This window comes from Anopheles arabiensis, chromosome X (genome assembly GCF_016920715.1).
Source record: "Anopheles arabiensis isolate DONGOLA chromosome X, AaraD3, whole genome shotgun sequence".
NCBI lineage: Eukaryota > Metazoa > Arthropoda > Insecta > Diptera > Culicidae > Anopheles > Anopheles arabiensis.
Window position 1 is genome coordinate 15123862 of NC_053519.1, and position 14415 is coordinate 15138276.

General features: G+C 47.1%; 2 protein-coding genes across 4 annotated transcripts in view; one reads left to right on the forward strand and one right to left on the reverse strand.

Annotated features, from left to right (window-relative positions):
* Positions 1-12675, forward strand: part of LOC120906040 (kinesin-like protein Klp10A) — a 39255-nt gene extending 26580 nt beyond the window's left edge. Inside the window, exons 6-11 of one of the 3 annotated variants that reach the window (XM_040317438.1) lie at positions 8900-9000; positions 9079-9623; positions 9732-9978; positions 10052-10711; positions 10773-10947; positions 11975-12674. In XM_040317438.1, coding sequence (XP_040173372.1) covers positions 8900-9000; positions 9079-9623; positions 9732-9978; positions 10052-10711; positions 10773-10947; positions 11975-12117 — 1871 coding nt within the window. In that variant the 3' untranslated portion in view covers positions 12118-12674. Of the gene's footprint in view, positions 1-8899; positions 9001-9078; positions 9624-9731; positions 9979-10051; positions 10712-10772; positions 10948-11974 lie in introns of all 3 variants that reach the window. The other 2 variants (XM_040317439.1, XM_040317440.1) reach the window with 2 other exon arrangements.
* On the reverse strand, positions 2197-4750 carry LOC120906041. Its single transcript, XM_040317441.1, has 4 exons — positions 4239-4750; positions 4011-4149; positions 2785-3058; positions 2197-2712 (listed from the first exon to the last, which is right to left on the reverse strand). Exons 1-4 carry the CDS (start codon positions 4381-4383, stop codon positions 2404-2406), a joined length of 867 nt encoding a protein of 288 aa, XP_040173375.1. The 5' UTR covers positions 4384-4750; the 3' UTR covers positions 2197-2403.
* Positions 12676-14415: the final 1740 nt, after the last annotated feature.

Here is a 14415-nt window from a genome sequence, read left to right on the forward strand (position 1 = left end):
GGTTAGTTCAATAATTGCCGTTGTTGCACATTTTCGTCCTTTTTCTATGCTCTGCTGCCGACACAGCAGTGACATGCACGTACAATCGTGTACTGCTTCTACTACACGATAGCGGAAAGGAAAGAACAGGGTGTAATAATAATCAGTGAAGGTTTTCCTTTTTTTTGCTTTGTTTCCTCAATTCTCTCGACACCACAAAGCACTTCTTTGAGGTTAGGATGATGAGGCGGAAAAAAGCGGACGCTTTTGTTGTGCAGATTCGTTCCTTTCCTTTGCTTCCATCGAATGTGGTCTGGTGTGTGTTGCCAACGTCTGCACCAGAACCAGCTCAGCACGGATGTCAATTGGTTCTGGTTCACACACACACACACACACACACACACACACACACACACACACACACACACACACACACACACACACACACACACACACACACACACACACACACACACACACACACACACACACACACACACACACACACACACACACACACACACACACACACACACACACACACACACACACACACACACACCACCATCACCACCATCACCACCACCACCAACTACCACCAACTACCACCAACTACCACCATCATCACCCCATGTGAAAAACGGATAAAACATAAATGATTTGAAAAAACGTGCGCGGGACCCCGTGGTTGTGTGGTGGTAGTTACTGGTCCTTCCGGTCACGCACACACACACACACAGACCTCATCCACATCCCCTTAACACGTGGCATAGCCTGCGAGGCGAAGAATGGGGGAACCCTGGAAGAGGAGGAGAACGAGGCGAAAACGATTAAAGCGAAGCGTTTGTGGGTTCTCTCCCCAGTCCAGTCGCTGCTGCCGTTGTTGTGCGCCGGCCAATATGCAACCACCGGGGAGAGGGAAAAAGGATAAGGAAATTGCTTCATGGTCGGTTCGGTGCGCGTCATCACACACTCCCCCGTGCTTTCCCGCGGTTGACGCGCGCTGTCCCCAAGCAAATCCGACACACTAGCTCCTGCTGCTGCTTCTCCCACAGGCGCGCGCGAAGCATTTGAGAACGCGCCCACCAGTAGCTGCAGAATCGTTGACTGGTGCAGAGGACAATCGTTGCCGTGTGTCGTGTGTCCTTATCGTCTGTCGCGTTTTACGGTCAACCAGGGTGCTCAGCGGAAGGGGTTTGTATCGGGTGAGAGAAAATTGATGATGTGTGTTGGCTCTCGGTTCGATCCGTGCCGGGTGGGAACGAATGCGCAGATAGTGGATAGAACAGAGGAGACAACACACACATACGCCTCTTGTGAGTCATAATCTGAATACGGTGAAAACGGCGTCGTCGTCGTAGCTAGTTTTGGTGGGTGGACCAATTTGTGATCGATTTGTGGTCTGACGGCAGACAGCCTTCAATCTTGAAATAGCCCGTTTCGATATTGTTGCTACACAGTGGAAGGATTGTGGTGAATCAGCGTGATATGGGCAATTTTGTTGAATTCGGGTCAGGTGGAAAACACAAATGCAGAGGATACATTACTACATATAAGTTGTGATGGCTAGGAGCAGCAGCAGCAGTGTAGTGGAGTCCGACAGCAAAAGATTGGTGGTTTGCTAACAAGCCACCTTTTGCTACAATCAACTCCAATTTTACGGATCAAGAAAGGAAACTTCACAAGAAGTGTGTGCTTCTTGTTGTCTGGAGCCAAATCCGTTACATCAAGTGGGGTCTCCAGACTGTAGCTTTGAAAATGTTAGGAACTAACACTGCTTTGCTTTGAACTAGCTTTGTGCCTCATGAATTATGCGTTGAGATTCATTCATAAGAATCTTCAGAAATTAGTTTCACTTCTACCTCGAATCGATCTCTGAACCTTCCGCAAATATTTTTGTAGATTCATGAATCTCTGAATGTTGTTGAATCTCATAAATCTTTCGAGATTTCTAGATAATTTTTGCGTGATTAATGAAACCTTAGACAATTCACGAATCTATCGATCCGAGATCTCAGATTGATTTAATCATATAAAAGATTGATTAAGGTTCATGAATCAAAAAATTTGAAGTTTTGAAGTCCAAAGGTTTGAAGTGGTTGAAGGATGATGAAACCGCATCTCGTATAATAGCCACCTTGATTGACTTGCAGTTGAGGTTGTAAGTTCTTCGGCACTGGTTCGGTTCGTGTTTGTGTGTGTGTTACATCTGGGGGATATTGCATTACAGTATACTTTATTGGGGGAAAACAATCACCTCCTCCCATGTGTGCCATCTCCACAAAAACACAACATGCGACACTGTCAATGAGTCAATGAGAGGGACACTTGGGGTGGCAGTCTCTTATCCTTTAGCAAAAGCAAACGAGCACACACGCACACTCACACATAGAACACACACACAAGAACACACTTGTGCCCGTCCTACGCTCGCAGCCATCCGACGAGCGTGTCGCTGGCCGTACCGTCGCACTGCAGCGAGTCGGGCGAACCGTCCGCGAACTTGGCCATGCTCTCGACCAGCCGGTCAAAGCTGAGACCGTGCGTGTTGAGCGCGTTGTTGATCGTGTTCATCGCGTAGAACTTGGCCCCACTCAGCAGCCGGCTCAGGTACTCGATCTTCAGCTTGCCACCGTTGAACAGCTCCACCAGTATCGGGAGCGATTTGCCGATCGCCTTGTTCCAGATCTTGCTCAGCTTGGCGCTCTTCGGGAAGAGCGAGGCAATCTTTACCTGGCACAGTGAGGAAAGGGAGGAGAGATGAGTATGTCTGGGTGTTTGACAGAGAGAATTTTGGTAAATTACCTTCGCATCTTCGAGCAGAATCGAACCGCCGAGCTCGGTCACGTACAGCAGGTCGTCCTTTTCCTCGTACTGCGCATCCAGCCGGACGGTGACGTTGCGCAGCTGGACGTACGACGTACCGTTCGCACCGTTCAGCGAGGTGTGCGCGAACGCGGTCACGTTCGGGAAGGAGAGCGGCACGGTGGCGGACGTACGGGTGAACCGCGTCCGGGACGGGTCCCAGGTGAAATCGTTCAGCCCGTACACGGTAAAGTTGGACGCTACCACATTGATTCTGGGGCGATGAGTGGGATATAGGTATTAGCAATAATGTTGGGTGTAACTGATTTAGATTCATGAATTTCAATGAATCTTGGAAATGATTGAATGAAGTCGAATGTCGGATTGAAAGATTCATCAATCTCAAAGATTCATGGATCTCGAAAGAACCTTGGGGCTGAACTCACGATGGGCATGTTAAGCCATAAGAGTATACCACGGGAGCACCCCAAATTCAATATTCAAATCATTAATTTCTATGAATCTTTGGAGATTTATGCTTCTTTATGGGTCTGCAAATCTTTGGAAATTCATGAATGATAATCAGATCAGATAATGAATAACCTCTAAAGATTTTTGAATCGTCAGAGATTTAAGAAACTTTGGAGATTTATGAATCTTCATGGATCTGTAAATCTTTGAAGATTCATGAATCATAATCAGATCAGATCAGATCAGGTAATGAAAATTCTTGAATTTTCAGAAATTCTTGAATCCTCAGATATCTATGAATCTTTGGAGATTTATGAATCTTCATGGATCTGTAAATTATTGGAGATTCATGAATCATATTCAGATCACATCAGATGATCATTAACATCTAAAGATTCTTGAATATTCAGTGTTTCTTGAATCCTTAGAGATCTATGCATCTTTCGAGATTTATGAATCTTCATGGGTCTGTAAAGCTTTGGAGATTCATGAATCATAATCAGATCAGATCAGATAAGCATTAACCTCTAAAGATTCTTGAATCGTCAGAGATTCTTGAATCCTCAAATACCTATGAATCTTCATGGATCTGAGAATCTTTGGAGATTCAATAATCTTTAGATGGAGATTCGAGATTTGAATTGCTGATGGTTCATATAAATGAATCGCAACGAAAGATTCATGAAGCAGAACATGAGTTAGTACAGCCAACACAACAGCAGGAGTAGCCTGTACTGATCAGGGCCGTTACTTACTTTTTAAGCGAAAGCAGATCAAACGACGTCTTGAGGGTGTAGCTTAGCTTGAGCGGTACGAGCGACGGGATGCCGAACATGGGATAGCCGCAGCGCAGCTGGCTCTTAACGGCGGTGAAGAACCGTTCCACCGTGGGCTCTGCGGATGTTTGGTTGATGTGGTCGGTGTAAAGAAGAGGAGTTGGAGGGGAAAAAGGGGCTAAAACAAAACCCCCATTTCACACTTACCATCGAACGGGAGTGGATCGGTGAGACTCTGTGCTGCCGGCGGTACGCTCACTGTTTGTCCCTGCGACTCTGGGTCCGCTTCCGTCGCAACACGACCCACCACTACCAGCAGCAGCAGGGATAGGAGCACTGACGCACGTTGCATTTTGAGGGGCGGATTAAATACTTATTCTAAGCACTCAAAAACACACAAACACTCACTCAAACACTGCGCGGATTGATTAATAATCACACGTTTAACAATGCCCTTCTTTTCTCTGTCTGATCGGTTTGGCTGGCCGAAAACAACACCCCCAGCTGGCACTTCCGGATCCCTTATAAAAACCCTTAAACGCTTATGCTTTTTTAGCAGCACAGTCTCTTCAACCCAGGGCGTGCCGATATTCTGACGGTGAAAATCGCCTCTCCACTTTCATTTATACCTTTTCGGTCGGTCGGATGTCTTCGCTTGCCCTGTGGTGCTGTGTCCCGGTCCCAATTCCCAAACAGGTTTGGGACTTTCGGGCGAACGCGCGGGGGCTGATCATCATCATCGTGTTCGATCGTGGTGACAGCAAACCCCCTCCTCCCCCCACCCCTGGCCTCAGCAGCCTCTATTGTTCCCAATTTCTTCGCACGTTCTTCCCGTGGGTGGGGCAGGGTTGGTTGTTGCTTTCACCCTGGGACGGGGCAGGCGGGGACCTTCGTCCTCTGTTCCACACTGGTGGCCGCGTGAAGCTCAACTTATTGTTTTTTTTAGTCTACTTATCTCTCTCTCTCTCTTTCGCACGCCGCTTAACGGTTATTTAGCACGAAGGGTTTCGGGATTGTTGCTTTTACTTCGCGACATGGGATTGGGAAAAGCTGGTCTAGAATACCTTCCTTTTTTTTAATTTGTTTGTGTTTTTTTTTATTTCTCCTTAAAATATCATGTCGCGTGACCCACCACCCTCTCCCCAACCAAACCGCCGCCACCCCTTCGGTTGAGCTAGAAAGCGGCGCGGGGTGCGAGACATATCTAGTTTGTTGTTTGCTCCGAGCGTCCGTGCTGCAAGCTTCGTTCTTTTCCCACATATGGCTGTAAGCGAGGAACCCTCCGAGCCGCGTGACAAACGTTTGACCTAAAGAGGCGCAAACCCGACCCGCGGAGCACATCCGCTAATCAGCTGTGTTGGCTCTTTATCCCGTTCGAACTCTCTTTTCGGTTTTGATTTTGGGGGCCCTGGCACAGCGCACGCCCGTCACCACATCCCCGTGCTGCGCTCCAAACAAAAACAAAACCACGCGCGCCAAGAGAGAGAGAGAGAGAGAGAGAGAGAGAGAGAGAGAGAGAGAGAGAGAGAGAGAGAGAGAGAGAGAGAGAGAGAGAGAGAGAAAGGGTGGTGGGAATGCGTATTGATTTATATATGCACGCTCCACTAAATCCGTTAGATTTATTGCCCGTTCGGCCGGTTGTGCTTCATGTTGGATGCGCGTTTGTGTAGAACGTCACACCATCATCTCGTTTCATCTCGGTCGCTTTCGGGGGTAAACCAGTTTTCAGTTTCGTGCTTCCTGCGCGCGCCACCCTTTGCTCGAATGGGAGCAGATTTAACTGCTGCTTTGAGTGGGTGGCTTGAAAAGCTGTGCAAGAGTTGCCGTGCTGTTGTGGCGTTCTGCTGGCGCATAGAGTTTGGGGCGTTGGAAATTAGGGTTACGGTCGGCGCGGGGGGCTGCTGCGTGCCGGACGATGCAGCCGGTTTTCGGGCGTCGTCGCCTCAGATCGGCAGAATTTGTTTGAACCATATGCTTCAAACTGGCTTGCCTTTATGACACAGTAACTTTTTTTTTGTTTGGTTCCTTCGAACCGGATATTTCGATTCTTCATCCAATAGGACTATTTTATCGCATATAACAACACGGATTAATCGCAAATGCTTTGCTGTTTGTCTTGTTGTAAATAACAAATTGCAGAAAGTTAAAAGAAAAGAAAACGGTAGCAAAAATATGACTGTTCCAATGATCTTCTTGGGCCACTATTTATATGCAAACATTGTAATAGATTTCCTCATAGGTTTTTTTGGTGTTTCCCGAACTATTTTTTAAATCATCCTTCATATTGATATTATATCCGATCCCGGAGCTTTCTGGCGTTTAAGAAATGCGCGTCGTCAACCTCATAGGATCCCTTCTATTATCTCCCTTAATGATGAATCCGCTTCCAATCCCTTCGAACAATGCTCCCTCTTCGCTAGACACTTCTCCAGCGTGTTCGTTGATACCGGCGACCGTGCGGTGCCTTGACTGACATTGCTGTGGATATTCCCTATGTATTGTCTTGCCGGACCAAACTTAAACTCTCCTTTTCTCCTGGTTCCGACAGTATCACTTCAAGATCCATGAGTAGTAGTAGAGTAGAGTAGTAGAGATGTTTATTGTGGATATAAAGAAAAAAAAAACATATAGAATCGAACGTTCTTTAACATTGGGTACGCAATGTGCTCTCCTCAATAATCGGGAATTTTTATAGCATTTATCAAGATCCATGAATGAGGGTTCCTTTCCATCCGTTTCGGAGTCTGCGTGGTTGGTTTCCATACATAAAAAGGGGGACCGATCTGTAGGGTCTAACTACCTCACCATTTCTATACTATGTTCACCATCCAAGGTCCTCCAATCCTTGATCCACAAATCCTTAAAACCTCCTCCAACCTTATGTGTCTGGTTTCCCCTGTTCTCTCAAATACGATATCTGATCGACAAACTGATGTGTCGTGTAGACGGATTTTAAGGCTGCTTTCGATCGTTTACCTCTTGACCTTTTGATGGCCAACCTCGAAAGACTCGGTATCGGAGGTCGGTTACTGTCATAGTCTAAGCCTTATCTGTGCGGAAGATCGTATAGAGTAAGAGTTTCAACCTGCCTGTCAGATTCCTTCGTGGGCCTCTCTGATTTTTGACGTCAAGATTTTCCTCCCGGTGTCCTCGTCTACTGACTGTGGTAATCTTCAAACTGTGCTGAATTCCTACTCTGTTTGGTGCAACTACAATAGCCTTCACCTTTGTCCAAATAAGTGTTGCGATATTTCGTTTACCAGATTCGCGTTAATTCTGTTCAGCTACTCCATATGTGATACTGTCATACGTCGAGTATCGTCGGTAAAGGATCTGGGTGTGTGGCTGGACGAGAAGCTGTTCTTTAATACACATGTTGATCATGTCATCAACAAAACCAATAAGTCACTGGGACATTCCAAGAATGTCGTGATTATCGCCGACAAAAATGTCGTGACCAAGTGAGTGACCAAGAGTTGGGTGCTAATCAAAATATCACCAAGCATGTGATTGATTCTCCAACTGTTTGAGTATCGCCACTGATCATCTCAGTTGTGTACGTGATCTGATTTGTGCTTCGTTTCAGTCATAAGTGTTGATGACTGAAACAGTGACATTTCGCAGCACTGTCCACTGCCAGAAAAAGTCATGATTATGCTTATGACGACACTAAGCTTAGCTTGTCAGCCAGAGTTTTACTCATTTGACTCAAGCACTCGCATGCCTTTTTCGGCATGTCATGACGCACTGTCATTGAGTATCAGCAATGAGCATCAAGCTATCTCGGAAATGTTCATTGTTTTCGTTGGTGAACATCTCGTGATGCTCATGACATTTTGCAGCACTGCTCTGTACTGCTGCTGTGTCCTATCCTGGAATACGCCGCTGTTGCTTAGTCTCCTTCAGGCTCGACATGGCCAGGCTGGAGAGTGTCCAGCGTAAGTTCATTCGAGTAGCTGTTTGACGCTTCCTTCCCGGTTCTCATCAATCCCTTCCTTCATATCCGTTGTCGTCTTCTTGGATTACTCCCCATCGAAGAAAGACATCCGTGCACGTTTCATCTCAGCTCTCCTGTTAAATGAACTTGATATCCCATCCCTCCTATCCGCCATTCCTCTATATGCCCCCTCTCGTCGTCTTCGTGACCAACTTCCCCTATCTATTCTATCCCGCCAGACCCGCTACAGCTCGCGAACGATCCTTTTCTCCGTGCTCTATCGGCGTTCAACAACTTCTACCATTTGTTTGACTTAAATGTCCCAGTGTCTCGTTTCCGTTTACGTCTTCGTGATTTTCCTTTCTCCAGTCCATGTAATCTGTGCCCGTCAACCTTATTTCCTCTCGACAACTAGCATTTAGTACACACTTTGTTGAGCCACTTTGGCAGACAATTTTAAATTAATAAATAAATATTTTCTCACATAGTTTTAAATCGTTCCGACGATTCAATTTAATAAACCTCAAACAATCGGTCTAAAAAATAGGAAATGTTCAATAAATCGAATCCTACGAAATCCAAGGGAGGGAACCCTGTAATGTATTTGTACACCACAATTGTTTGTTGAACTGTTGTTTCAATCGGATCGCTGTCTTGGGAAGAAATATTGGTGTTAATATTGTGTTACATCGTGTCTGCGGAGTTGGTGGTAACTTCTGCTACTGCTCATCATATAATGTGTCACAATGCATGATAGTTGCTTCCCTGCGCCTGCTTATGTATGAAAGTACAGTAGATGTGTATGTGTTGGGAAGGTAGCTAGTACAGTCTGTAGTACAGTACAGTAGTGTTGAGGAGCCATACGACTCCAAGGGACTAGTTGTTTGACGTACCTAATACAATTGGGACCGTTGTCCTTGTTTGCTTGCAGTTTCGTCCCGGATCCTTGGTAACAGCAACAACACTGGACGTAGCACGATGATCAACAACCGCGCGGCCGAACAACCAGCGGAAACCAGAACGCAACCAAAGGTACTTACGTCCACAAAAGCCTAAAACACACACAGACTCACCTACATCTTTACTATTTCCATCCGCTCGAACGCACAGGCGCTGGGCAAAACGAGCATCGCCACCGGCCAGCAGCAGACGACCGCACCGGCAGCAGGGGCAGCGGCGGCGGCCGCCCCCGCCTCGGCAGTCGCGAACGCGAACAATGCTGTCGCCAACTCGATCCCGCGCAAGTCGTCCTGCGTGGTGACGGTCGGCATGATGGAGGAGAACCGCATCAAGCAGCGCGACATGTTCAAGGTGATGCGGGAGAAGAAGAACGCGCTGATGAACCAGGACGGGGGCAACCCGAACTGGGAGTTTATCAACATGATCCGCGAGTACCAGAGCACGATCGACTTCCGGCCGCTGGTCCAGGGCCAGTCGGTCGAACAGCACCAGATCACGGTGTGCGTCCGGAAGCGGCCGCTCAACCAGAACGAGCTGACGCGCAAGGAGGTGGACGTGGTGTGCATACCGAACAAGGACACGGTGATCGTGCACGAGCCGAAGGCGAAGGTCGACCTCACCAAGTACCTCGACAATCAGAAGTTCCGCTTCGACTGTACGTTCGACGACAAGTGCTCGAACGAGATGGTTTACATGTAAGCGATTGGGCGCTTGGGGAAGGGTGAAAGGAAGGGGTATTTTTAATTAAGGCGTTTTTTTTCTCTCTCTCTCTCTCTCTCTCTCTCTCTCTCTTATGCACACAGGTACACCGCCAAACCGCTGGTGCAGGCAGTGTTCGAGGGTGCGATGGCCACGTGCTTCGCCTACGGTCAGACCGGGTCGGGCAAGACGCACACGATGGGCGGCACCTTTAACGGCAAGTCGCAGGACAGCATGACCGGCATCTACGCGCTGGCCACGCGGGACATCTTCGAGCTGATGCAGAGCCCCAAGTACCAGTCGAACAATCTCGTCGTGTCGGCCAGCTTCTACGAGATCTACTGTGGCAGTGTACGTATGTTGTGGTGGTGATGGCTTCTCTCTATCTAACGCTAATGCTTACCATTCTTCCCCTCCACGGCAGGTGTACGATCTGCTCGCGAACAAGAACAAGGCGCGCGTGCTCGAGGATGGCAAGAAGCAGGTGCAGGTGGTGGGGCTGACCGAGCGGGAGGTAAACTCGGTCGACGAGGTGCTGGCGATCATCAGCAGCGGCAGCAACCTGCGCACCTCCGGCCAGACCGCGGCCAACTCGAACTCATCCCGCTCGCACGCCATCTTCTCGCTCACGCTGCGCGTGCAGGGCAGCCCGAAGGTGCACGGCAAGTTCTCGTTCATCGATCTGGCCGGCAACGAGCGGGGCGCCGACACGGTGTCGGAAGACCGGCGCACCCGGTCGGAAAGCTCGGAGATCAACAAATCGCTGCTGTCGCTCAAGGAGTGCATCCGGGCGCTCGGGCGCAAGCGGCACCTGCCCTACCGTGGCAGCGTGCTGACCAAGGTGCTGCGCGACTCGTTCGTCGGCAAGAACCTCCGCACGTGCATGATCGCGATGATTGCGCCCGGCATGGCGTCCTGCGAGCACACGCTCAACACGCTCCGGTACGCGTACCGCGTCAAGGAGCTGGCGGTGGTCGATCCGGACGACCGGGTCGACCCGGAGGAGGATCTGATCGAGTGCGACGAACCGTCGAACGGGGGCACGCACAACTTTAACGACCTGGAGCAGCTGCGCTCGCTCAACGTAAGTGGGCTTGTTGGATGCGGGAGCTGGCTGGCATTTTACTAATTCTCGTGCCTCACAGGAACAGGAAATGACGATGGAGTTGTACAATCAGCATAAGGCCATATCGGATTTGCAGCAGAAGGAGGAGGAGGTGCTGGATAATCATCAGCGGGTGAACGAGTTTCTGGAAAAATTCTTGCCCGAAGCGAAGGAGCTGTACAACTTCACGAACCTGGTAGACTACGATCAGGACGGTAAGCAAGCCGCGCATGGTTCGTGCGGGGGTTTTTTTTTGTTTAGTGGAAATGGAAGTCTAAATGTGACAATTTGGTGACACATTCTCAATGGTCAAAGTGTTTTCCTTCGTTATACTATTATTTTCCCTGCTTTTTTTGTCATTGTAAGGATTTCATCGTGAAAAAAGGTCTAATGATTGAAAAAATTAAGATTTCGTCGAAATCAATTCTGTTATCGATTCCGGATAGTTGGTCCGGCATCAGTTTTCAGACTCGGTTCCAGAATTGGCTCCGGAATCGGCTCCGGATTCGGCTCCGGGATCGGAATCGTCTCCGGAATCGGAATCGGAATTGTCTCCGGAATCGGGATCGTCTCCGGATTCGGAATCGGAATCGGTTCCGAAATCAGAATCGGTTCCGGAATCGGTTCCGGAATTGGTTCCGAAATCGGAATCGGAACCGAATCCGGATGCGGTTCCGGAATCGGAATTGACTCGCATCGGGATTAGCTCCGGAATCGATTCTGAATACGGATTTGGAATCGGATATGTCCGATTCTTAGCTCCCATCACTTAAAAGGTCTGGTTCTTCAGACACTATCTATGCAACGGACATTCCAGATCATGTTCAATCAACTGTAGCAGACAGTAATTCGAAGCATCAATGTTTATGCTCTAAACAGTGCACAGTGAAAGCAACCCATAACACAAAGACCGGGGAAACAGTCCTAGTAGATCTTAATATTTTCTACTGAAGAAAAATTTGACATTCTATTTAGGCCAAAATTCAACATAATTAGTAATATTTTGATAATTTTGATACATCTTCAACGGTTCCAGTTGAACGGTTGTGGCAAATTAATCGTTTTAAAACAGAACACCAGAATCTATACGTATAGTTTTTTACGACTAAATTAATAAATCCGGAAGCTAGCAACATAGCATTATCGATAAACATTCTAGGGTATAAAAATGCACATTGTATATGATCTTTTCAATAGTTTCTCATCCCCACCTGCGTATGGCTTTGCTCGCTCTCTTTTTAGCCTACTGCAAGCGCGGAGAGGAGCTATTCGCACAGCTAGCCGAAGTTGCCAACGCGTTCAAGGAACTAATGTCCGAGTTCCGTACGAAGCTGTCGCAGGAGGAGATGGTGTCACAAGCGGCCAAACTGAGCCATCGCAAGTAAAATCAGCAGCAGCAGCAGCAGAAGCAGCACTGGAAGAGAGGAGCTTGTTTTCATGTTGTTCTAGAACTAGAATTTAAACTGATGTTACGTTTCAACGAGTCTCAAGCTTTGCGTGACATGCTCTCCGTCCCTATTCTCTCCTGAAACTCACGCCCCCATTATCAAAATCATTCATTTTTCAATATCTACCCCCTGCACTGCGTGCCGCGCCCACCCCTCACATCCTTCTCCCCCCCCCCCCCCCCCATCCATTAGGGATTAGTTTTATCTTCTTGTCTGAATACATAATTTCTTCGCGTTTTCGGGACATGGACGCGCCGCGCATTAGTAGTGGTGGGTGGTAAATTTGAAGAAAAAAAAAAATCACATTAACTAATGCTAGCAATGGAGTATCCCTTACAACCAGCAGGTTCTGCGCGGCCAAGGACCACTGGGTGGCACACTAAATCGCGCGTCGCGTATTGTAACTCTACACACACACACACACACACACACACACACACACACACACACACACACACACACACACACACACACACACACACACACACACACACACACACACACACACACACACACACACACACACACACACACACACACACACACACACACACACACACACACACACACACACACACACACACACACACACACACACACACACACACACACACACACACACACACACACACACACAAACGTTGATAATGTATCGTGGAGTGTGTGAGTGTGTTTTATTTTTCTTTGGCATGTGTGTTTTATGGGTTGTTGCATGTGTGTGTGTGCGAGTGATACGAAAATGTAGAGGGAACAGGGGAACACTCAGCGATAAGAAGACAGATTAACGATAAATGCGGCAAATCACTCCCACTACTGTTGTATTATTATTATGAACTATGGAAGATATTATTATTATTATTATTACTATTATGATGATTATTATTATTATTGCATTAAATAATGTAGCTGTAAAACACGTCTCTGGTACGGGCTGGTGTGTGTGCGTGTGTGTGGGTGCACGTGTGTGTGTGTGTGTATACTCACTTGAAAAAAAAAAAAACAAAAGGCATTTGCTGCGCGCGCAAATTAACGTGATAATATGGTGAAAGCAGACAACACAAGACGACAACAAATAACACATACACACGCGCACCGACACCTTAAACTACACGAGAAAAGCAAAATATATATATATACATACGCGTGACTGGACGTGATAGATACATACGTGAATGGAGACGTGACGTGAAGAAATTTCTTTAGAATGAGACGTGTGCGTGTGTGTGTGTGTGTGTGTGTGGGGTGAGTGTATGAAAATGAGAGGACGAAATGGGGGAGGGGACGCTTTATAAGGATCCCTATGGGAGCTCCGGTCAGAGAGGGAGAGAGAAAGAAAGAGAAAGAGAGAAAGCAAGAGGGAGAGAGAAAAAAGAGGGAGAGAAAGGGAGAAAGAGAAAGAGAGAAAGAGAGAAAATGAGAGAAAGTGTGTGAGAGAGAGAGAGAGAGAGAAAAAAAAAAGTAAGAGAAAAAGAAAGAGAAAGAGAGAAAAAAGAAAGATAGATAAAGAAAGAAAGAGAAAGAGAAGACAAGCTAGAGTTAGAGACTGAGAGAGAGAGTGAGAGACGGACAAAAGTCTTAAATATGTTGAAATACTTTGAAGGCGCATATAGATGTAAAAATGACATATTCGTAATTAGCTACAAATGCGATTTGAAGGGGTGGGTATAAGGATATTGTGGGAGGAAGAAGGCTACGCTTCCAATCGCAGTAAGCTTCTTAGGACAGACAAGACTTATAGATCACGCTAGCGTGGTTTGAAAGTCCAGATTTTTGTTTTAAATTCTGTTCCAATTATTCCATCGTGATATAAACGTTTCCTTTTTCTTATTTACTCTGTTCTGTTCTCTCCATCTCTCTCTCTTTCTCTCTTCTCCCTATATATCCCTCTCTCTCGTTCTCTCTCATTGACACACACACACACGCAGACACACTCATTGGTGATGATTTACATACACGCAGTGTAAAATAATATGCTCTCTGTTTAGATGAACTGAAATGAACACGAAAAACCGAATTAACCGAACCGTTGTAATGCAACAGTAATTAGGAAACAGGCCGCAAATAAAACGCAAAAGAAAAAAACAATTGCAAATTAGGTTTTGCATCTCATCACCCATACTAAAAGTGTTTTTCTAGGGAGATAGTGATAGTGCTATGAGAGGATTTTTGTTGTTGTTGTAAGTTTAGTTTGCAGTTCAATAACAACCCTCCCCCTTTCACAAACGCGGTAAGCCG

What these genes read in the sequence shown, in the direction of transcription:
- LOC120906041 (XM_040317441.1), bottom strand. Translation starts at nt 4,383, where the DNA reads ATGCAACGTGCGTCAGTGCTCCTATCCCTGCTGCTGCTGGTAGTGGTG. An exon ending in CGATCCACTCCCGTTCGATG is followed by an intron (nt 4,150 to 4,238) that starts GTAAGTGTGAAA and finishes AAACATCCGCAG; the next exon opens with AGCCCACGGTGGAACGGTTC. An exon ending in GATCTGCTTTCGCTTAAAAA is followed by an intron (nt 3,059 to 4,010) that starts GTAAGTAACGGC and finishes TCATCGCCCCAG; the next exon opens with AATCAATGTGGTAGCGTCCA.